This window comes from Oryctolagus cuniculus, chromosome 3, assembly GCF_051225735.1.
Source record: "Oryctolagus cuniculus isolate XC-2025 breed Fujian yellow rabbit chromosome 3, ASM5122573v1, whole genome shotgun sequence".
NCBI lineage: Eukaryota > Metazoa > Chordata > Mammalia > Lagomorpha > Leporidae > Oryctolagus > Oryctolagus cuniculus.
The window spans coordinates 167,252,547-167,276,342 of NC_142869.1; the positions used below are offsets into that span (position 1 = coordinate 167,252,547).

A 23,796-nucleotide genomic window follows, 5' to 3' on the forward strand; every position below is an offset into this window, starting at 1 on the left:
TTAATTTCTATATGTATTTATTTCTTGCTCTGTTACATGTAGGCAATAACGCTTAGTTTGTAGAGTAGATTTTAGAATTAAATAAGTAGAACAGCATGGATTCTAACTTGGTATTCACTAGTGAGTATACTTCTATTACTGCTGCTGGAACTTTTGGTCTGTGTAGTTTTATACCCTGTGAAAACAATGCAATAACAGAATTTGTACGTTAAAGCATGAGTTTTATCTTTTCTTGAAAGTGCACTATGAGGGCCCCACCAGAGTCCTTAGTGCTCTCATTCCCTTCTCTAGTTCTCTTGTGTGCCAGTGACAAAAAGCACCAGCACACAGCACTGTCAGTGGGGCGGGACTGGAGAGTGGGACTGAATCCATTCCACTGTAAGGGTGTAAAGATGAGAAATTTCGTAACTAAAGTAAAGAAAGTGATGAGAGATCACAAAAAGGAATTAAATACAAATATGAATTTTTCCATCCTTGTTTATTTCTGTTCCCATTTGTATATGTGCCAGAAATGATTTTTAAAGAAATAAAATTATATATCTCAATGAAATAGAACATTTATTGATTATTTTTTTATTTTCTACTAGTTCTGTTTCACAGCCTTGAATTTCCCTCCTTTTTCCCTCCCAGATGACTCCATTTTCCTTCCTTGGTGGTTTCTGCTTAAACCCTTTGTTCATGTCACATCAGTATCCATTTAGTATAGCCATGTCTTTAAATCTATCTAAAATATGTAATATTGATGGAAAATAAGTTTAATATGAACTCTAACTAAAGCAATTTGTTTATGTGGTTGTGTCAACTGATAGCTTTACTATTTATATTTTGTATTTGGAATAGCATCAGATGAAATTGAAGTAATTCATACTTCTTGAAAATATACTATTTTATTAATGACATACTAGTAATTGGTGGTTCTCTTAAAGTAGACTCCTGCATTTTGAAGTTGTGTATGTGTGTGTGTGTGTGTGTGTGCTTGAAAGTATGAGCTAGTTTAGGTGTAATTCTTTCTCATTCTTTGATATTTGCAGATGGCTTGTTCAATCAGTATATCAGTCAACAAGAGTATAAGCCACGATGGAGTCAGATCATTCCCAAAAGCACCAAAGGTAAGCCTTGTAGATTGTGCTGCTTATTCTTTTTCTTAGTCTTCATTTTTCCTCAGGTAAGTCAAGTGCCGTAGTTCTCTGTTATTGAAAAGCAGGTGTTTAAAGGAAGACATAAATCCCTTTGCTTATAAGAGTCAGTGTATGACATTAAATTTTCTTTGAAATCTTTTTGTTTTTCTGCCATAGCAGAAAGTTGGACAGTTTTCACACAGAATATGATCATAAACTGCTTTATGGATATACTGTGGAAAGTAACAGGTGTTTTGTCATATACCATACATATGTGGCTGAAAAAACCCCAAGTTCTGCAGAATTGCTCACCAAACCTAACAGAGATGAGGAAAGTGGAGAGGGGGCAGACTAGTTTAAATCTGTGGAACTTTATGATGAGCTGTTCATAAGCATAAATACTAGTACAGGTAAAATTTTCATTTATTTAAAAGATTTATTTATTTGAAAAAGTTAGAGAGAGGGAGAGACAGATCTCCCATCCTCTGGTTCATTCCCCAGATGGTCGTAATGGCTGGGGCTGAGCCAGGCCTAAAGCAGGAACCAGGAGTTTCTTCCAGGTTTCCCATGTGAGTAGCAGGGACCCAAGTACTTGGGACATCCTCAATGGATTTTCCCAGGCCATTAGCAGGGAGCTAATTGGAAGTGGAGCAGCCAGGACAGGAACCAGCACAAACATGGATGCCAGCATTGCAGGCGGAGGCTTTACCCACCATACCATAATGCCAGCCCCAGGTAAATTTTTTTTTAAAGCATTTACTTATTTATTTGAAAGGCAGAGTTACAGAGAGACAGAGAGAGAGAGAGAGGTCTTCCATCTGCTGGTCGGTTCACTCCCCAGTTGGCCACATCAGCTGGGCCAATTTGAAACCAGGAGCTAGGAGCTTTATCCTGGTCTCCCAAGGGAGTCCAGGGACTCAAAGATTTGGGTCATCTTCTTCTGCTTTCCTGGGACATAGCAGAGAGCTGGATCAGAGGAGGAGCAGCCAGGACTTGAACTGGCACCAATGTGGGATGCCGGCTCTAAAGGCGGAGGCTTTACCCGCCACACCACAGCACCGGCCCCCCCAGGTAAATTTTTAAAGACATGAATATTTAGTGTCCTAATGAGTTTGGAGCCTTCAGTCTTGAGGTTTATCCTTCCTTTGAGATTTGGATCCTGGAGGGCATTTTTTTTTTTTTTTAAGAATGTATTTATTTGAGAGAGAGAGAGTTATAGACAGTGAGATCGGGAGAGAGAGAGAGGCCTTCCGTCGGCTGGTTTACTCCCCAAATGGCCAGACCTGTGCCAATCCAAAGCCAGGAGCCAGGAGCCAGGAGCTTTTTCTGATCTCCCACGCAGGGGCCCAAAGACTTGAACCATCTTCTACTGCTTTCTCAGGCCATTCCAGATAGCTGGATTGAATAGGAAGAGCTGGGTCTAGAACTGGCGCCCATATGGGATACCAGCACTGTAGGAGGAGAATTAACCTACTGCATCACAGCGCTGGCCCTAAGGGCATTTGCTTTTAGTAAAAGCTGTTTTCATCAAAACTTGAAATCTTATTCCTTTGTTAATCTGTTAATCTGTTCTGTAGTTTTGAGCTTTTATTCTTATGGTCGCCATGTATTGCTAAGGTCTTCTGTTTTGTTTTGAGAAACATTTCTTTTTCTTTTCTGTTTATTCATTTTAAAAATTTTTTTTAAAGATTTATTTATTTGAAAGTCAGAGTTAGAAGGAGAGGCAGAGAGAGAGAGAGGGAGGGAGGGAGGGAGGGAGGGAGGTCTTCCATCTACTGGTTCACTCCCCCCAAATGGCTGCAACAGCCAGAGCTGGACCAATCAAAAACCAGGAGCTTCTTCCCGGTCTCCCACACGGGTGCAGGGGCCCAAGGAATTGGGCCATCTTCTACCGCTTTCCTAGGCCATAGCAGAGAACTGGATCGGAAGTAGAGCATCCAGGACTCAAACCGGCGCCCATATGGGATGCTGGCACTGCAGGCAGTGGCTTTCCCTGCTACACCACAGCGCCGGTCCCTTCTATCTATTTACTGTGAAAGAGTCACAGAAAGATCTTCCATCACTGGTTCACTTCCCAGATGGTTGTAACGGCCAGTGCTGGTCCAGGCTGAAGCCAGGAGTAAGGAACTTCATCCGCATCTCCCATGTCCACATACTTGGGCCATCTTTCACTTCTTTCCCAGGCCGTAAGCAGGAAGCTGGATCGGAAGTGGAACAGCGGGGATTTGAATCCCATGCGGGATTCCAGCATCACAGTTGGCAGCTTTCTTTTACCCGCTACAGCACAACGCTGGCCTCAGAAGGCTTTCTTTTGATAGGCTTAAATACTGATATGCAGGGAAAATTGCTTGTGAGTCCATTCTGTGTTATGTGAACATCAATCTCTTATTTGACAGTCACTTCTGAGGCAATTTTCTTTGAAGACACATGTGTTGTAGCAAGCAGACTACCATTGTGTATTGGATAACTAAGTGATTAGTATATAAAATGCAGACATACTGAAAATGAGTTTATTTTAATGTTTTCTAAATCAGTGGCAACAGTAAGTAATTGGGTAGAGGAAAGGAGAAAAGACCAAAGTTTTAGTGATAATGAACTGTAAGAATGTGAAGGCTACCTCACTATTAGAAAGGAGAAAAGATTTGCAAGGAGCTTCTGAATGATTAGCTGTTGAATGCTGTGGTAGTGAAACACTTCAGTTTTGCATCTTCTTTTCTGAATATATTTATAAGAACTGACACTTCAGTCATTTTTGTAAGTTCCCTTGTGAAATTAATAAAAAGAGGTGGTCTGAGGGCCATGCTGTGGCACAGCAGGTAAAGCTGCCGCCTGCGGTGCCAGCATCCCATATAGGCACCAGATGGAGACCTGGCTGCTCTTCCTCCTATCCAGCTCTGTGTTGCTATGGCCTGAGAACACAGTAGAAGGTGGCCAAGTCCTTGGGCCCCTGCATCCGCGTGGGAAAGCACCCCCTGGCTCCTGGCTTCAGATCAGCCCAGCTCCAGCCATTGCGGCCATTTGGAGAGTGAACCAGCAGGTGGAAGACTTTCTTTCTGCCCCTGCCTCTGCCTCTCTGTAATTCTGCCTTTCAAACAAATAATCTTTTTTAAAAAAAAAAAATACAAAACAAGAGGTAGTCTCAGTTTTTCATAGGAGAAAATTAATATAGGAAAATTTATTAGGCATGGTAATATATTCAAACTAATGAGAAAGTGAGGAAAACCTTAGGCTTTCTGCTTTATATCAAGTTATATATTAGAATCATATAACTTTTTGAACTATTGAAATGAAGTTTTATTTTCATTTATGTAAGATTTTGTGTAAATTATACGTTGAATAGTTTCTCCTTTAGAAGTTTAAAGTTTCACTGATTATACATCTTTCATTTACTTACTGAGAAACAGAGCAAGAGAGTGCAAGCAAGTGAGTGAGCTCCCACCTGCTAGTTCACTCCTCAAGTGCTCACGGTGGCCGGGACTGGGCTGGGCCGAAGTCAGGAGCTGGGAACTCAGTCCAGATCCTCCACATGAGTGACAGGAACCAAATTGCTTGAGCCATCACCCCTACCTACCATGGTCTGAATTAGCAGGAAGCCTGAGTCAGGAGCCCCCACTGAATATCTAACCTAGGTGCTGTGATGTGGGAGGCGGGTGCCTTAACTTAAACACCTGCCCCTGAATGTATAAAAACTGCCTGATAAACTCTGTAAGGAAGTGAGAATCAAAGTAATGCAGACTCATCCTGCGAGGCCCACAGTCGGGATGGTGGGGGGACGGCGTTCTTGGAGAAGCAGCACCGGAGACAGTTTCAGTGAACGTGTCCGTTTATTCACAGTCAGGCACAAGCTTGTATAGGGCGGGCAAAGGGGAGCAGCTAGCTCAGGGTAGCAACGCTAATTCCATAGGATAAAGCAGGTACTGGTGCTCTACGCTTCTCCAGTCAGCTTGAAGTTCTCATAGCCCATGTAGCCTTCTTATGGGTCTGGGCCACACCCAGGAGCCATTCACCTAGTTGACAATCACAAGGTCCCTCAATAGGAAGTGGGGGTGGGAGAAATGTGGCTGGGGTTTCTGCCGCCTGGCAGCAGTCGAGTCATACGTGGGTCTCAGTGTGCTGAGCCCCCGACCAGGGTCTTTGCTGTCAGGCATGGTGTGCCATGCCCTCTTACCCTCCTGCATGGGCTAGACAGGCAGTCTCCCAGCCAGGCACAGGGTCACCCACAAAGTAAATAAATCTAATGCTTCCTCAGTATTGCTCAGATAATAATAGCTGATAAATTTATGTGGGAACTGATTTCTGAAATATTGGCACAAGTTTAATACAATAAGGAATTTATCATTAATATAAAACTTGAGGGCTGGCGCTGTGGCATAGCTGTATGCCACTGTATGCAGTGCCAACATCCCATATAGGCGCTGGTTCAAGTCCTGGCTGCTCCACTTCTGATCCAGCTCTCTGCTGTGGCCTGGGAAAGCAGTAGAAGATGGCCCAAGTCCTTGGGCCCCTGCACCCGCATGGGAGACCAGGAAGAAGCTCCTGGCTCCTGGCTTCAGATCTGCGCAGCTCCGGCTATTGCGGCCAAGTGGGGAGTAAACCAGCAAATGGAAGACCTCGCTCTCTCTCTGCCTTTCAAATAAATAAATAAATCTTTAAAAAAAAAAAATTTGATAACATCTTAGTTCTCAGTAGCTGGTTTTATGAACTGTAAAACTTTTTTTTAAGAATATTTATCTATTTATTTATTTGAGAGAGTTATGGCGGGGAGGGGAGAGGGACGGAGGGAGAGAGAGAGAGAGACAGAAAGAAAGAAAGAAAGTCTTCCATTTTCTGGTTCACTCCCCAAATGGTTGCAGTGGCCAGAGCTAGAGCTAGGCTGATCTGAAGCCAGGAGCCAGGAGCTTCTTCTGGGTCTTCCATGTGGATGCAGGGTCCCAGGCACTTGAGCCATCTTCCACTGCTTTCCCAGGCCACAGCAGAGAGCTGGATCAAAATGGAGCAGCTGGAACTCGAACTGTGCCCATATGGGATGCCGGTGCTACTGGTGAAGGCTTAACCTACTATTCCAACCCCTGAATTTAAAACTTTTTATTTAACTATGAGCTATACCCATGAAATACAAGAATACTTCAACAAATTTGTGGAAGATAGAGGCCAAAGATAAGTTTATTTTGGTGCAGAGTTTTTTTGAAATCCATCCATAATGAGAAGTCTTCAGAAGATTCATGAAAAATATATATTATGAAAAAAACTGTGTATAGATTTCAAAATATTTTTGCACCAAATAAACCTTACCTTTTAAATCCATTATTCCTCAGATATTTTGAAGTATCCCTCTGTAGACATGAGATATAATTTTGTAAATGTTTTCCACCTTCACTTTGGCACTCTGGTAACTTAGAAATTCTTGTCTTATGTTTTTGTGGAATATCATATGTCTTTGTTGTGTTATGGCATTGATCATAAATAAAATGAAAATAGCTTCCAGTTGCCTTAGTGTAACTTAAAATCAATTGGAAAAAAGAATAAGGTAATTATTAAAACACAGATTTAAGTCACATTGTTCCTAGATAATTATTATAAATATAGATACAAGTCATATTGTTTCTTTTACTTATAAAGTTTTTGAGAATGTAAATGTGGGTGATTTTTAGTACAAGTTGAATTTCCTTTATCCAGAAGGTTTGGGGTCAAAAGTGTATTCACATTTCAGAGGTTTGCTTTTTGGATTTCAAACTGTTTGCATAGAATTTAGTGGTTAAGCATGCGAGATCTGAAGTCCAGAATGTTCCGCACTTCTGAAACCTTTTGAGTGTCATGTCCGCATTGAAAAGATTTGGATTCCTAATTTGGAAAGGCATGCTCAACTTATACTCATTACAGCCTTCTGAATAAAGTCATTCTGGATTTGCAGTTGTTATTTGTTAGTTCTTTAAAAGAACTTGTTTCTCTTCAGGTGATGGAGAGGATAACCGACCAGGAATGAGAGGGGGCCATCAGATGGTTATTGATGTTCAAACAGGTGAGTAACACTAGCAATAAGAAAGAACATCTTTAAAAATGATCTCCTTTAAAAATCAGATAAACATGATTTTACTTTTTTTCATTCACTACAAAGGTTAAATATTATTGGGTACAACCCAGTAGCAAAGAAAATAAGCATTGACCATAGCTATAACCCAAGCCAGGCAGTGTTACACAAATAAAACTGGATCACTGAAAATCAATATAACGGGCAACCTTCTGTGTGTGTGCATGTGCTTGATTTGCAAATATGTAGTTTATCTGAGTTGTATTAACATTAAAAACTAGAGTATTTCTGGATGTTCAGTGCATTCATATTTTAATATAGTAATATAGGAGTTACTAAAATAAAAATATTTTAGAGAATATCAAATTAGCTAAGTGTTGATTTGTTCATTAATTGCTGAACACTTAAAAAGATTATAAATGAGGGGTGTGTGTGTGTGACTGACTTTTAAACTTGATTCCCAAGAAGTTTGACAACAAAAATTTTTCTTAGGTTTCTATTGCTTATGGCAACTTCAATACCATTATTTCAGAGGTTAATGCCAAATTCACAGAATTCAAGACAGCATTTTGAAAACAAATAATATTAAGAAGTAAGGTAATTATGTTCTTGATTTTAGAAAACCTCACTGCATGGGATGGCAGTACACACCCAAGTAGTATTTTCCTTTTTCTAAGAGTTGCAGATTCTTGCCTTGGTTCTGTTACTGTGTCACACTGACTCACAGTACTTTGGGAATTAAAGAACTTGACTTTGTAGACTCATAGAGTAATTGCCAGTAAAAGTTATTATGCAGTGTGGGTACTGAATCTTGGCATAAATGTATTTTTGTAAGATTTTTAGAAGTAACAAGGACAGCATAATTTTTTCTTTAAAATTAACTACCAAATTTGTATAGTGACCTCTGAGCTGGTTTGAGAACATTGTTCCATTCTCTTTGGACAAGTTCCCTTCAAATTTGCTTTCCTCTTCGTGGCTCCTGTCTCCAGACACCCTCTGTCCTATGGAAATTTGCTCGAGTCAGCTTGAGTCTTGAGCATCCCTTTTCAGTCTGCCTGAGAGTTCAATATATACACCCTTCTTTATTGAAGAAGCAGATTTATGTACAAGTTTTTTTATTCAGAAAAATGCTTTGTTAAAATAGACGACTCGTGTGAGATTGACTGCATTAACTTTTTCCCTCTTGAACATAGGAATAGAAGTTGTAATGCTTTTCATTATCTCCCTCAGTCTTAACAGGGAAATATTATTTAGTCCTCAATTTGCCGATAATATACAAACTGAGAGTATTTATTTGAAAATGTCCTTTAGTTTTTTAAGCAAAGTTCACTTTCCTTAACTATAAAAATAATGTGGTTTACTTTTAACATTTAAGGCTCATTTTATCTGCAGGCAGAAGGAATTTCATAGGGCTTATTAATGTGTTGATTGTGGGAGATGGACCATACATGATAGGTAAAATCTCCTATGTAAAAAATGTGAAAAAAATTTTATAATCTGTCACATTTAAGATGGAAAATAATATCTGAATGATAGACAAAATGTAATGACAGAACTCAGTGTAGGTAAGGACATCGACAATTAGAAGCTAGGTTTGCAGATCGGCCTTTAAAATAGAGAGATAAATGGATAGATCTTTAAAATATTTTTGAGTAAAGAGAATTGAGTAGCATTTATTTACTGTAGAAATAATAATTATAAGAAAGCATAGTGGAAATGACTATTGTAGTCACAGGATTTTACTGTAAATAAGAACTTTAAAGGAATAATCTTTCTTATGGCTGCTAAGGATTTATTATAGGTTAGGAAACATCTACAGTGACAAATTTTCATGTATCCACACTTCAGGAGTGGTACTATTTTATAGAAAAAAATATATATACACACACAAACACACACACACACACACACATATATATATATATATATACACACACACACTTTTTAAAGATTTGTTTGAAAGACAGAGTTACAGAGAAGGGAGGTAGAAAGAGGATCGTTTCCATTTGCTTTATTCCCCACATGCCTGAACAGCCAGGGCTGGGGCAGACTAGAACCAAGAGCCCAGAACTCAGTCTGGTTCTCCCACTTGAGTGGCAGGAACCCAAACACTTAGGCCCTCATCTGCTCCCTCCTAAGTGCGTTAGTAGGAAGCTGGATCTGAAGTGCAGAGAAGCTGGGACTTAGCTTAGCATTCCCATTGCTATACATATTCCCAAATGGGATGTCGACATCCCAATGACAGCTTAGCTCACCTCACCTTGCCGCAGTGCCTACCCTTGGGAATGTGTTTTTAAGCAGACATTTCCAGCATAGAAAATTTAGGCTCTTCCTGTTTGTAGAGTGACAATTTATTTTAAGCTATTTTGTACCTGTTTGAATACCCTTTCTTTCTTCCTTTCTCTCTCCCCCTGCTTTTCTTAACTTCCTGAATACTGCATCTTTATTTAGGTCATGAGTAATGACAAAACTAGATTTTCAGGCTTTAAAAGGCACTAAAACAGTATATATAACAAAATAATTACGGTGGTCACTTAGCATAAAATTGTCCAGAACTCGGTTGGGATTGATTTTCAATATATTCATCATTGCCACTTGTAATGTGGAAACAATGGTAGCTATATATGAACATTAAAGTTGAAAGAATTTTACTAGATTCAAATAATCCTTGGGGTGAGTAATAGACATGGTGTATAAACATCTTGATGTGGAATTTCTTCTTTTTTTTTTTTTAATTTTTTAGTTAGAAAATGTTTCACAGAAGATGCTGTCTGAGACCTCTCATCCCCATTTTGATATCTTGATCAGGAATTGGAATAAAGATGACTATTCCTTTTAAAAATTTTTTTAAAGATTTATTTATTTACTTGAAATTCAGAGTTACACTGAGAAAGAAAGAGAGGCAGAGAGAAGAAAGGGAAGGAGGGAGTGAGGGAGGAAGGGAGGTCTTCTATCCGCTGGTTCACTGCCCAGTTGGCTGCAACGGCTGGAGCTGCACCCAAAAAAAGCCAGGAGCCAGGAGCTTCCTCAGGGTCTCCCACGCAGGTGCAGGGGCTCAAGGACTTGGACCATCTTCCACTGCTTTCCCAGGCCATAGCAGAAAGCTGGATCAGAAGTGGAGCAGCTGGGACTTGAACCTGTGCCCCACCTGCTACACCATAGCACTGGCCCCTCCTTTTAAAACTTATTGTTGACTCTACATGGGAAAACCAGAAGGACACAAACTAGAATACTGACATTAGCTGTGTCTGGTAGAACAATTACCAGTGCTTTAAAATTTTCTTCTTTAGCAAATAAATGGGCAAAAAATTCTATGATTTTAGGTATTCAAATTTGGAGAAAATTTTATTCACAGTGTTCTTTTTAGGAAGAGAACTGTGTTTATTTCTGAAGATGCTTTTTGGTACAAAGTAAAATACAGAGGACATCTGGTTGTTGAAGGAACTATTTTTGTAGTACTAAGGAGAAGGATTGCTTATTAGAATCAGAGAAAGGGAGCACAAGAAAAGGTAGCTGGCAGTGCAGCCAGCAGGGTGGCAGATTGACAGCACTTTGTGTCAGAACTCTCTTTCCCCATCACAGTCTAGAAGTTTGCTCTACTAAAATTGATTTGGGAGTTGATTTTTATTTATTTATTTTTGGTAGAAATTTGTCAGCTAGATTTGAGGTCCGAGTTGAAGCAGGGTGGAAGCAAGGGAGGTTCTGAGGACTTGAGTGTCTCGGAGCAGAGAGGAACAAGGAAGGATGTTCTGGATAACAGTCTGGACTGTTGGATCCTCACAGTTCTTGGTTCAGGACTTCAGCTCTGTTCAGAGAGATGGGAAGCCAGTGTTGGCTTTTGAGAATTGTTGTGAACCGACTTTCCATTTTAGCAAAACAACTTGAGTCAAGTGCAGAAGCAGAGAGCCCTTTAAGGAAGTTATTGCTCCCCTAAGAAGTGGTGTGAAAATTGACTTACATTAGACTGACTGATAGTAGTGTTAAGAATGGCTCTGATTTGGGATGCATTTTGAAGAAAGCCTATGGACTTGACAGGATTTGCTTGTGGATTGGATGTAGGTTGTGAGAAAAGCAGTTGAGGATTACTCTGAAAATTTTGACCTGTGCAATTAGAAAAATAGTGTAGTGATTCTTTAACATATGCATAACAATAGGGTCAGATAGATTGGGTTATCAAATTAGCAACTTGGTTTCAGAGATGTTTGAGATGCCAGTTAGACATCCAAGTACGTGTCAAGGGAGCCCTTGGCTGTTTTACTTTGTGGTTCAGGAGAAAGCCCAGGCAGAATGAGCCTTGCATCCTTACATTTACATAACATTTTTCTCGTGCTATTATTTCTACTACAGTAATTTCCACATTGTTGTGATTTTTTTAATTTATTTTATTTTATTTATTTGAAAGAGCTACAGAGAGAGGCAGAGATAGAGATCTTCCATCCACTGATTCACTCCCCAAATGGCTGCAACAGCCAGAGCTGAGCTGATCTGAAGCCAGGAGCCAGGAGCTTCTTCCGGGTCTCCCAAAGGGGTGCAGGGACCCAAGCAATTGGGCCATCCTTCATTGTGTTCCCAGGCCATAGCAGAGAGCTGGATCGGAAGAGGAGCTGCCAGGACTAGAACCAGCACCCATAAGGGATGCTGGCACTTCAGGCCAAGGCTTTAACTTGCTGCACCACAGCACCGGCCCCTCCATATTGTTTTAGTTGCTTGTGTAGTTGTTCTGTATACCTTTCCTGTCTGTTCCACTCTCCAGCATTAATGGACTTATTGAGGGAGAAAAGGTAAGGAATCTTACCTTATTTGTTTTTATGACCATAAAGCCAGTATGTACTTGATACACATTAAATATTTGTTGAATTAAATAAAAATTAAAATCATTTTCCTTCAAGTGGAAATAAAAAATTTACTTGGAAAATATGGTCAGATATTACTGTAAACCTTGATAAGTAGATCATGCCATGATGTCATTTATTATGATAATATGCTAGTATTTTTCTGAGACAAATCTGTTTAGTTGATCTTTTTTTTTTAAAAGATTTATTTGTTTATTTATTTGAAAATCAGAGTTACACAAAGAGAAGGAGAGGCAGAGACAGAGGGAGGTCTTCCAACAGCTGGTCCATTCCCCAATTGGCCGCAGTGGCTGGAGCTGCACCAATCCGAAGTCAGGAGCCTGGAGCCTCCTCCAGGTTTCCCAATCGGGCACAGGGGCCCAAAGGACTCGGGCCATCTTCTACTGCTTTCCCAGGCCATAGCAGAGAGCTGGATCAGAAGTGGAGCAGCCGGGACTAGAACCAGTGCCCCTGTGGGATTCCGGCACCGCAGGTGGTGACTTCACCCGCTATGCCACAGTTCAGGCCCCTGTTTTGTTGATCTTATTCTAACTGATTAATTTTTTTATGAATTGATAGCTTTTATACTTTTAAACTGTGCTTCTAAGAGTAGTAGCCAATCATGACTTTGAGATCTAGTTAAAAGCTGAATGTTATCTAAAACATGGCATTCTTTAGCATTGTATTTGGTGCTCTCTCACCTTAATTTGAGCATGAGAACAGAATCTAGTGTACACATGAGGTCATGGGATTTTTCTCTTTAAAAATCCTTCTGTTTCTTTTATCCGACTGTTAGCATCATGCTTTACTGAGGTGCTTTTGCTGTATTTACTTCACCATGTAGATGATACCAGAACCCTTGTATTGCTGTTGCAAGGAGGTTGATCTCAGTCATCTCCGAAGAGACTGTTTTAATCATAGATCTTTGAAAGAACTTTTTATAGCCTGTTCTTATGATATAATAGCCAAATATTGTGGTCAGCTGTTGAGTTTGTGAGCATGGTGGGAGTGTGCGTCTAGCACACCTGGTGTTGAACCCTAACTCCTCCGTGGACTTTTGTTTGAATGAGTCACATTGCTAAAATGAGATCAACTAAGTTGTTTTGAGATATAAGCGAAATAATGAATTTCACATATAAGATATGTTATTTATGTAATATGCCTATTGAATATACGAATATAAATGTAGTGACTAGTTATACTGAGAAAATTTTATATAATCCAAGAATGTTTTTATTGATAAAATTTCACTATGGGAATATTTTTTTGAATATTCATTTTTTTTTCAACTTTTATTTAATAAATATAAATTTCCAAAGTACAACTTTTGGATTGCAGCAGCTTTTCCCCCCATAACCTCCCTCACCCACAACCATCCTATCTCCCACTTTCTCTCCCATCCCATTCTTCATCAGGATTCATTTTTGATTATCTTTATATACAGAAGATCAACTTATTATATACTAAGTAAAGATTTCAAAAGTTTGCACCCACACAGATACACAAGGTATAAAGTACTGTTTGAGTAGTAGTTTTACTGTTAATTCGCATAGTACAAAACATTAAGGACAGAGATCCTACATGGGGAGTAGTTGCACAGTGTCTCCCATTGTTGATTTAATAATTGACACTCTTATTTATGACATCAGTAATCACCTGCAGCTCTTATCATGAGCTGCCAGGGCTATGGAAGCCTCTTGAGTTCACAACACTATGGGAATATTTTAAGACAATTAAAATATTTTTGTAAGATTTATTTATTTATTTAAAGGCAGAGTTACAAAGAGGCAGAGAGAGAAAGAAAGGTTTTCCTTGGGGCCAGCGCTGTGGCATGGCAGGTGAAGCCCCCGCCTGCAGTGCTAGCATCCCATGTGGGCTCTGATTTGAGTCCTGGCTGCTCCACTTCCGATCCAGCCCTCTGCTGTGGCCTGGGAAAGCAATGGAAGATGGCCCAAGACCTTGGGCCCCTGTACCGACATGGGAGACCTGGAAGAAACTCCTGGCTTCGGATTGGTACAACTCCAGTTGTTGCGGCCATTTGGGGAGTGAGCCAGCGGTTAGAAGACCTCTCTCTCTCTCTCTGCCTCTCCTTGTCTCTCTCTCTTTAACTCTGCCTTTCAAATAAATATTTTAAAAAAAGAAAGGTCTTCCACCTCCTGGTTCACTTGCCAGATGGCCAAAACAGCCAGAACTAGGCCAATCCAAAGCCAGGAGCCAGGAGCTTCTTCCACTTCTCGGTGCAGGGGCCCAAGGACTCGGGCCATCTCCCACTGCTTTCCCAGGCCACAGCAGAGCTGGATGGGAAGTGGAGCAGCCAGGACTCAAACCAGCGCCCATATTGGATTCTGGCACTGCAGGCAGCAGCTTTACCTACTGCACCACAGCGCCAGTCCCCAACAATTAAAAATTTTTAAAAACTATTTTAAAAGTTGAAAAGCAGCATTGAAGGGAACAATAATTCATGCATAGTCCACCATTCTGAGAAGACCAGTTTTATTTTGTTAAATTTGTTCCGTCTTTAATTTATTTAAAAATACGTTTATTTATTTGAAGGGGAGCATTATAGAGAAAAAGAGTGAACCAGAGTGGGCGCGCTTCCATCTGCTGATTGACTCTCCAAATGGCTGCAAGAGTAGGGACTGGTCATTGTGGAAGCTAGGAGGCAGGAACCCTCTTTGGGTTTCTCATGTAGGTAGCAAGGACCCAACTACTTTGACCATCATCTGCTGCTTTCCCAGGTGCGTTAGCACGGAACGGGGTTGAAAGTGGAGCAGCAGGGACTTGAACGGCACTTTGACTTGGTATGCTGGTGTTGCAGGTTGCAGCTTATCTTGTGCCTGTATTCCAACCCTGTTCCATCTTTTAAAAACACATACACTGTCCTAATTGATGGAAGCCTAGCTAAACTGTAAAGAAGCAATGTTAAACATATTTAAGAATTTTGTTGATCGAGGCAGGTGTTGTAGTCCATGGGTTAAGCTGCTGCTTGGGATGCCTGCATCCCGTGAAAGTGTCTGATACAGCTTCCTGCACATACACCTGGGAGGCAGCAGATGATGGCCCAAGCGTTTGGTCTGTGCCACCCATGTATGAAACCAGAATGCAGTTCCTGGGGCCTGGTTTTGGCCTCTCCCAGTCCTGGATGTTCACTGCATTTAGGGAGTGAACTCTTGGGTGGAAGATCTCTTTGTCTCAGTTTCTCTCTCTCTCTGTCACTCTACCTGTCAAATCAATCAGAATATCTTTATTTTATTTATTTATTTAAAGATTTATTTATTTTATTTGAAAGGCAGAGTTAGGATCACCCCCAGATGGCTGCCAATGGCTGGGGCTGGGCCAGTCCAGAGCCAGGAGCTCCATCTGGTTCTCCCAGATGGGGCCTAGGCCCAAGGACTTGAGACATCCTCTCCTGCTTTCCCAGGCGCATTAGCAAGGAGCTGGGTTGGAAGTGGAGCAGCTGGGACTCATATGTGCACATATGAGATGTCCACATCACAGACTGCAACTTAACCTGCTATGCCACAACACCAGCGCCAGTCAGTGTATATGCTGGTTCAATTCACTGATGGCCTTGATGGTCAGCTCTGGGCAAAGCTGAAACCAAGAGCTCCATCTGGGTCTTTCACATGCTGAACACTTGGTCATGTTTTGCTGCTTTCCTCAGGCCATTAGCAGGGAGCTGGATCAGAAGTGGAGCAGCCAGGACTTGACCAGTGCCCATATGGGATGCTAGTGTTGCAGGTGGTAGCTTTACCCACTATGCTGCAGTACTGACCCCTGTGGTGGGCATTTGAAGAGTGAACCAGCAGTTGGGAGAGTTTTGAAGTTTTGTTTTTCATGTTGCTACCAGCCATAAGGATAGAGTGACCGTAAATGTTCCTGAGGGGATAATTTTACTATTTACTTTTCAAAGTGTTCTTCCTAAGGAAATTGTATTATACATGCTGTAGTAGAGAAGGAATGTATTCTGTCTTACTGAATTTATGTATTGGTTTTATTGATTGTAATCCCTGCATCTGATACTTCCCCATAGTCTTCAGCTGTGAGTTGGGTTTCAATTCTGGGTGAAATAAGGTGCAAAAGAAGAGAAAATGCATATTAATTTGCTTTCAGTGTTAGAAATGTAAATGTCCACTGTATGAAGCTGTTCTTTGTTGTGGAACTCTCATTAAATTTTGAGAACCTGCAATACAAACCTTTTCCTCTCTCAATCAGAACAGGTACTAAGACTCAGGTATCTTCAGGAGAGGCTGATGGGAGATGCTTGTCTCCTAGGACATCCCTTTTATTGAAATCTGAACCTTTATTCTGTAGCAATTGCATAAAAGTACTTTCATTTTTTTACATGTGGTGCCACATGTGGTTTTCATTGATATTCCTTAAAGAAAAAAGCAACTTTTGATAGAAGTGAATAAACGTGGATTTTGGTTGTTAATCACAGATCCATTCATGTGACTGTATTTCTGAAGCTACATATTATATGAATGTTCTTCATTCATGCAGTTTTCAGAAAGGAATTCTGAAGTACACTTAATAAGGAACACAAGGTGTATTATCACAGGTATAAAACAAAACCTTTTAGCAAAGGAAGTAGCCACATGCTTACCTAGAGAGCACAGTCTCTGGAGTGTTGTAATTGTAGCTTTACATAAGAAAGAAGGGCTATGGCCAGCGCCGCGGCTCACTAGGCTAATCCTCCGCCTTGCGGCGCCGGCACACCAGGTTCTAGTCCTGGTCGGGGCGCCGGATTCTGTCCCGGTTGCCCCTCTTCCAGTCCAGCTCTCTGCTGTGGCCCGGGAGTGCAGTGGAGGATGGCCCAGGTGCTTGGGCCCTGCACCCCATGGGAGACCAGGAGAAGCACCTGGCTCCTGCCATCGGATCAGCGCGGTGCGCTGGCCGCAGCGCACCGGCCGCGGCGGCCATTGGAGGGTGAACCAATGGCAAAGGAAGACCTTTCTCTCTGTCTCTCTCTCTCACTGTCCACTCTGCCTGTCAAAAAAAAAAAAAAAAAAAAAAAAAGGGCTGTGGGTGAATCCTGCTGATAATCTCCTGGATCATAATAGTTAAGGGAATGGTTTAAGAAAGAAAGCTAAGACGCATATAAAATACCTTTTCGTATCTAATGTATTCCCTTCAAAAACTCTTATGTCAGTTTAGGGTCTTAGTAAACAGCACTTTTGAAAGATTTAAGTTCTTAATCTAAATGTCCTCACAGAATTTAATTTTTTTATCTTGAAGGTAAATTTATGTTTCTTAAAACCTATTTTTGTATTTCACTTGTTTTTCTCTTGGTGTCTAGTTAAACCAAGAATTAAACCAACTTCCTTCACCACCCTTCCTTTTCCTACCTTTTTTTTGATGCATGAATTTTGTCACATCGTGTCAGTGTATGTGATGTGGGTTCTGCACAGCTGCAACCTGGGGAGCTGGTTTAGTCATGGGAACAGTGTGCCATCTTGTGGAGAATTGTGCAGCAAGCGTGATCTGACGTTACGCCTAAGAATCAGTAGGACTGTGGGTATTGAAGTTGAGCACTTAAAATAAAAAGCCTGCTTCAGTGTGTTAAATGGTCTGAACACCAGTGACTTCATGTTTTAACATTTCTACCTTTTTTTCTGTGTGTGTAAGATGTGCAAATTGGTGCTACTGTTAGTAAGAGTTCTAGAGTTTATTTGGTACTGGTACCAAGTTGGTGCATACTCAGTACCAAAGAATATAGCTGACTTTTATTTTTGTGGTTGTCTTTCTCTCATGAGTAATGACTGATTGATTTAGTGTCTTAGAGGAAGTTGTCTGACATTTTGAACACAAGCTGTTATCAGCTACTTTATCTGTAATCCCCCTCATTCATTAACTCTTCCTTATTAGTGAGCTCTGTTTGTTAACAGTTCCTATCTTACCTTGTTGTACCTGTGCTTAAATTCTTCTTTGTGGAGTCAAGTTCAAAGCCCTGATCTTAAAATTTAATGGTGGGGCCGGCGCTGTAGTGCAGGGGGTTAAAGCCCTGGCCTGAAGTGCTGGCATCCCATATGGTTGCCTGTTCCAGTCCTGGCTGCTCCTCTTCCGATCCAGCTCTCTGCTAAGGCCTGGGAAAGCAGTAGAAGATGGCCCAAGTCCTTGCACCCCTCAACCACATGGGAGACTGGGAAGAAGCTCCTGGTTTTAGCCTGGCCTCACCCTGCCTATTTTGGCCATTTGGGGAGTGAACCAGTAGGTGGAAGATTCATTCTCATTCTCTCTCTCTCTCTCTCTCTCTCTCTCTCTCTCTCTCCCTCTCTCTCTCTCTTCTTCTGTCTCTGTAACTCTGACTTCCAAATAAATAAAAAAATCTTTAAAAATCTTCAGCTACTACCTATTTTGTTTTATGTCAGACAGTGAATTTATTTATCACACAGTTTAACTGCTTTACATCCATTACTTAATTCTCATAGTCACTTTATGCGTTAAGTGCTGTATCCCATTTTAGAGATTAGGAAACCTCTGGTTAAGGAATTTAACACGCTGCTATAGCTGTATGATAGAACCAGGATTGTAGTGAAATGAACCTGACCTTTAAAACACCTCTGGTGTGTTTTTGTGTCTCTGTACTTCTGTTATTCTTTCTATTCTGCTTGAAAGGGCTTCTTTTCCGTCCGCTATTCTGCCTACCAGAACACAAAGCTGCTTTCTGATGCGTGGATCAAATAGCACTGTCACCACTAACCTTTCCCGAGCCCTCGGCAGGTGTACTGCCTTCCCTCTGCTGCTTCTCCCCTCGTTTTGATCCCTAGTCTACCCTGAGTGATGGTAATTTGTGTTCCTGTTTTGTATTCCTGACTAGATTGTAAGCTCTTTGAGGACTGATTCTCTGTTTTATTTCTTCTTCTTCTCTTTAAAGTGTGTTACCAGTTCAGATCAGTACTCAAAAATATTGAATAAACATTCCCTTCAGTGCCAGGAGAAATGGAGACAGTAAAACCCAGGCTCTGTAAAAAAAAAAAAAAAAAAAAAAATGTTGTTGCTTGAGGGGATCCTACTGCCCCAGGAGGATGTATCTGGATTGTTACAGAACCTGGGCCGAAAGGGCTTCCAGTAAACAAGTCTGTTACCCTGCCCAGAGATTAATGCTTTCTTCCCAACTGTTTCCATAATTCTCAACCTTATGCATCAAATAATGCTTTTGGTGGTATTTATTTCTAGACAATAATTTATCTCCGAGAGAATCAAGTAGATGATTTAATCAAACTTTTTTTTTTTTGCCCCCCTTTTTTTTGCTGTGTATTTTAATTCGAATACGTCAGTAGGTCCATTTGATTCATTTAATTTTACTATTAAACTTCAACTGAGACTGCAGAGCTTTTATGGACAGAAATGACATCTTGGCTTAATTCCATTGAGAAGCTTGCTCTGCGCCAGATTTTATTTTGCTCAGCTATCAATGAGGCTGTTGTGGAAATGTGGGTTTTCTTTGCTGTGAGAATTTTTTTGTACAAAGAGACCTGCTTTTCAGAAAGAACATTGAGAACCCAGAGCCCATGAGGAAGGGTTATTAAAGTTAATGAACCAGGGTAACCTTATCCAGAGGGTGCCCAGAAACACTATAAAACAAAAGGTCAATTGCTATTGCTGTTTTAGTTATATACTGTCTCTCTCCAGGCGTCGGAATCTAAGTGTTAATTGCCTTTATAGTGAGGCCTTGGCAGATAATTTTTAAGCCAGATGAAAATTCTTTAATTTCTTTTTCTATAAAATTGTCAATGTCTGGATGTAACGTTGTACCATTTGGGAAACAGAATATTGCTTCACTAATGATAATGCGTTGTTCTGTAATTGTGAGATGTGACAACTTTTAGTAGTTTAAAATAATTGCTGCTATTTCACATTTGTTCGGGTTCAAAAATGTTCTGAGTACTGAATTAGGCATGGAATCAGATAGAACAATACTGTTTTTATTGCATCTGTGATACTTGTTACAGATAGATGGTGTATTTTGTGCATGTTAAGGTGGGAATGTTGGCCATGTTTGACAGCCTTGAGAATGTTTTCAGGTATTTTGTATTTGAAGAAGCTCAAAAACTAAGACTCCAGGAGGTTACATGGTGTGTGTTTGCTCAGCCAGTTAGCACTAGACCTCAGTGCTATTCCAGTGGGCTTCCCTTACCCAGAGCGCAGAAGCGCGTTGTGACTCCCCCAGATTGTTGGGGCAGAGAACGAGTGTTTCATTTAGAAAATTCACTTAGAGTTTGAGATTATCTGAAAATATGACAAAAATCTCTGAGAAGACAGCCCAACTGTGAAAGGCAAGAAGTTCCTTAAATGCGTCACAGTACTTCCAAGTGCACTTGAATCGTAGCCTTTCATGATACGGGATTAGATGATGGTCATAACATATTAGGCCTAGATCATGCCATTTAGAGAGTAGATGGCTTTGTAAGTTTTCCTGTATTGTTAACTTAAAAAAAAAATAGCTGAGCTTACGTAACCAATAGGCCTAAGACATTTGGCAAAGGAGAAAAATGCTTGAAGGAGAGGGAGGCACTGCAGTTGTGTGAAGAAGGATCTATGAGGTAAAATGTTAGTGTAAATACTCATTATTCACAGAGACAGAAATCAGTTTTGTCACAGTGATAAAGAGAATTCATAACTGTAATAGGTATTTTAGAGTCAAAAATAACTAAATTCTTGATACCTGCAATTACATAGAGGTTACTTTTTGAGGAGTACCACAATATATTTAGAAAAATTTCACCACCTTTATTGGAAATAGCAAAGTTAAACATCACTTGATTCTGAAAATATCTAACTTTAACCTACAGTTATTTTTTTGTTTAAAGGTTTATTTTATTTAAAAGGCAGAATTACAGAGAAAGAGAGAGTCTTCCATCTGCTGGTTCACTCCCCAGTTGGCTGCAAGGGCCAGAGCTGCCCAGAGCCAGGGGCCAGGAGATTCTTCCTTGTCTCGCACATGGGTGCAGGTCCCAAGCACTTGGGCCATCTCTACTGCTTTCCCAGGCCACAGCAGAGAGCTGGATCGGAAGTGGAGCAGTCAGGACTCAAACCGGCGCCCATATGGGATGCCAGCACTGCAGGCGGCAGCTTTACCTGCTGCACAACAGCTCTAGCCCCTATAGCTACTTTTAAATATTGTTTTCAGTATTGCAACAGAGAAAAAAACCACCTTTAATGTAACAGTTTTTCAAAAACAGCTAGATGTCTGTATGTTATCCTCTTAGGCTATGTATTCCTCTGGGGTTTCTCTTTATTACATTCTGAGTAAAAAGATTACCTAGGTCTCTGGTAGTAAAATATAGATTGTTAAGAAGCTAAAAATGTAAACTTTTCATGTTTTAACACAAATTCCTTAACTGGCTTAACATCAGATTCACTTGAGATGTTTAAAAAATACAAACTGAAGACCTTGGAATTAGAATCTTGGGAAGCACTTCCTCATTATCCATAGTTTTGTAGATTGCTCCAAACAGTGATTCTGCAGCAACATTTCTGTTTTCTCATGTATAGGAAATACTGGCAAGTTACCAGTTTAAAAACTTCATTTTAAAATTTATTTAGATGTACTTTCCCAAATGATTGTGGAAACAATTGGCAATGTCTGGTTGCCATTGCTTAGTTTCTCCTAAATTTTATTTTTTACACATATTTTTCTGACTTCCACAGAAACTGTGTATTTGTTTGGTGGCTGGGATGGCACACAAGATCTGGCCGACTTCTGGGCATACAGTGTGAAGGAGAACCAGTGGACATGTATCTCCAGGGACACTGAGAAAGAGGCAAGTTCGTGGGCACGTTAGTCCACTGTTACACCAGGGCACGGGTGTGCACTACTCTTTGTGTGATTGTATTCTTCTCTAATGTCTGTCTGTAGCAGTATCAACACAACTTGTGGTCAGCAAGTTTGGTGTAAGTACTCTTGGATTTCAGCTTCTGTACCTAATTTTTTTTTAACTACTAGAATACAAGCAAATCTAATAGAGATAAGTAGAAATGGCTATTTTTATATCATTTACTTTTTAAGCTGCTTTAGCCCAGAAATAGAACCCTATATCTTTCTTTTTTCGCATCCTTGTCACCTCTATTATTTTTATTTCCTTTGGAAAAAAATACTTCTGATGTTCTGACCTCTCACTGTCCTCATTATTTTGGCAATTTTCATAAATGATATTTTTAATATAAACTGTGTATTTGTATGCTTACTTCATGGTGAGTAAGATGGTTTAGGCTTATGGGTTTGAATTAAACATGTGCATAATTATATGCTAAGATAAAGTATTCTTTTTTCAATTCTTTGTAGAACTTTTTTTTTTAAGATTTATTTATTTACTTGAAAGAGTTACACAGAGAGATGGAGACGCAGAGAGAGAGAGAGATAGAGAGAGGTCTTCCATCCGCTGGTTCACTCCCCAGGTAGCCACAACGACTGGAGCTGTGCCAGTCCGAAGCCAGGAGCCAGGAGCTTCTCCGGGTGCAGGGGCCCAAGGACTTTGGTCATCCTCTACTGCTTTCCCAGGCCACAGCAGAGAGCTGGATCAGAAGTGGAGCAGCCGGGACACAAACTGGCGTCTATGGGATGCCAGCGCTGCAGCTGGCAGCTTTACCCACTGAGCCACAGTGCCGGCCCCTGTAGAACTTTTTTTTAACTGTATCTTCCTTCTAAGCTCATTTAGATTATAAAGTGAAAAATAAGCTATACCAAAACAGTAGAAGTCATGAATGAAAAGGAAGCTAAAAGATCTGATTTAAAACTCAATGAATTTGCTCTTGAAAGTCCACCTCAGAAGAACTGATGCTGTGTCTGTAATCCTAGGAATCTGGTTCTTGCCTGCCTGTTTTGTTCTCCTGCACGTAATTATTTGGCTACTTTTTTTCAAAGATAACTTGAAATTCTGATTTCTTTTCTTAACACTGGCAAAAGTATGTAAAAATGACTATCCCTTTTCAGTATTAAAGTAGTTTTCTGAAATTATTATTCTCAATAAAAACATCTAAAAAATATGTGTTTTATACCTCCTAAACTATTTTAAATCTAAACTGATTATATCCATAATTACTCTTGGAGTCAGCCCAGGGCTCCTTTTCACGTGCTCCCTCCTCTCCCTTGAGTGTATCTGAATTCGTGCGTAATTCCCCTGGCTGGGCAGCCAGTGCTGCATTCCCAGTTTCTTTTCCTCTCTTCCTTTTGGCTGATTCCAGCTTTGTGATTTCTTAAACTGTTTGTTAGGGCTGGCTGTTGCTTGTGACACTGACATCCCATATCAGAGGGCCGAGTCAAGTATTGGCTGCTTTTCTTCTCATCCAGCTTCCTGATAATGTGTCTGGGAAGGCAGTAGATGATGGCCCAAGTGCTTGGGCCCCTGCCACCCGCCAGCCGAGGCTGTTGTGACTATTTGGGGAGTGAACCAGCAGATGGAAGATTTGAGATCTCTCTCTCTCTCTCTCTCTCTCTCTCTCTCTCTCTCATATAAATAACCAGATCTAAAACAACCAACAACAAAAAAACCCACAACTTTTTTGTCTTCATTGTTGATACCCAGATCCATTGTTTATTTTTCAATACAGTCCTTAAAAACTTATTTGTCCACATAACACCTCTGCTTGAACTGTATAGTTACCTTCAGTCCCTCTTTCAATTATCTGTTAATTCTGTTATAAACACCCACAAAACCTCAGTGGAATGATAATAAACATTTATTTGCTCATGAGCCTGGGTAATTCTTTGGTTTTGGCTGAGCTCATTCATTACCCCTGGGAATCACATTCTTTTGGCCAGTCTAGGACAGCTTTAGCTGGGACTGCTTGATTGTGTGATTGCTCACTTTGCTAC

The 23,796-nt window shown here is 40.5% G+C and overlaps 1 protein-coding gene across 1 annotated transcript in view; it reads left to right on the top strand.

Moving 5' to 3' along the window:
- The window catches only part of MKLN1 (muskelin 1), a 165,233-nt gene that overhangs the window by 77,360 nt on the left and 64,077 nt on the right, over positions 1-23,796 (top strand). The window contains exons 7-9 of the mRNA XM_051849786.3: positions 1,032-1,109; positions 7,072-7,137; positions 21,633-21,745. Of these exons, the coding sequence (XP_051705746.1) occupies positions 1,032-1,109; positions 7,072-7,137; positions 21,633-21,745 (257 nt within the window). The remainder of the gene's footprint in view (positions 1-1,031; positions 1,110-7,071; positions 7,138-21,632; positions 21,746-23,796) is intronic.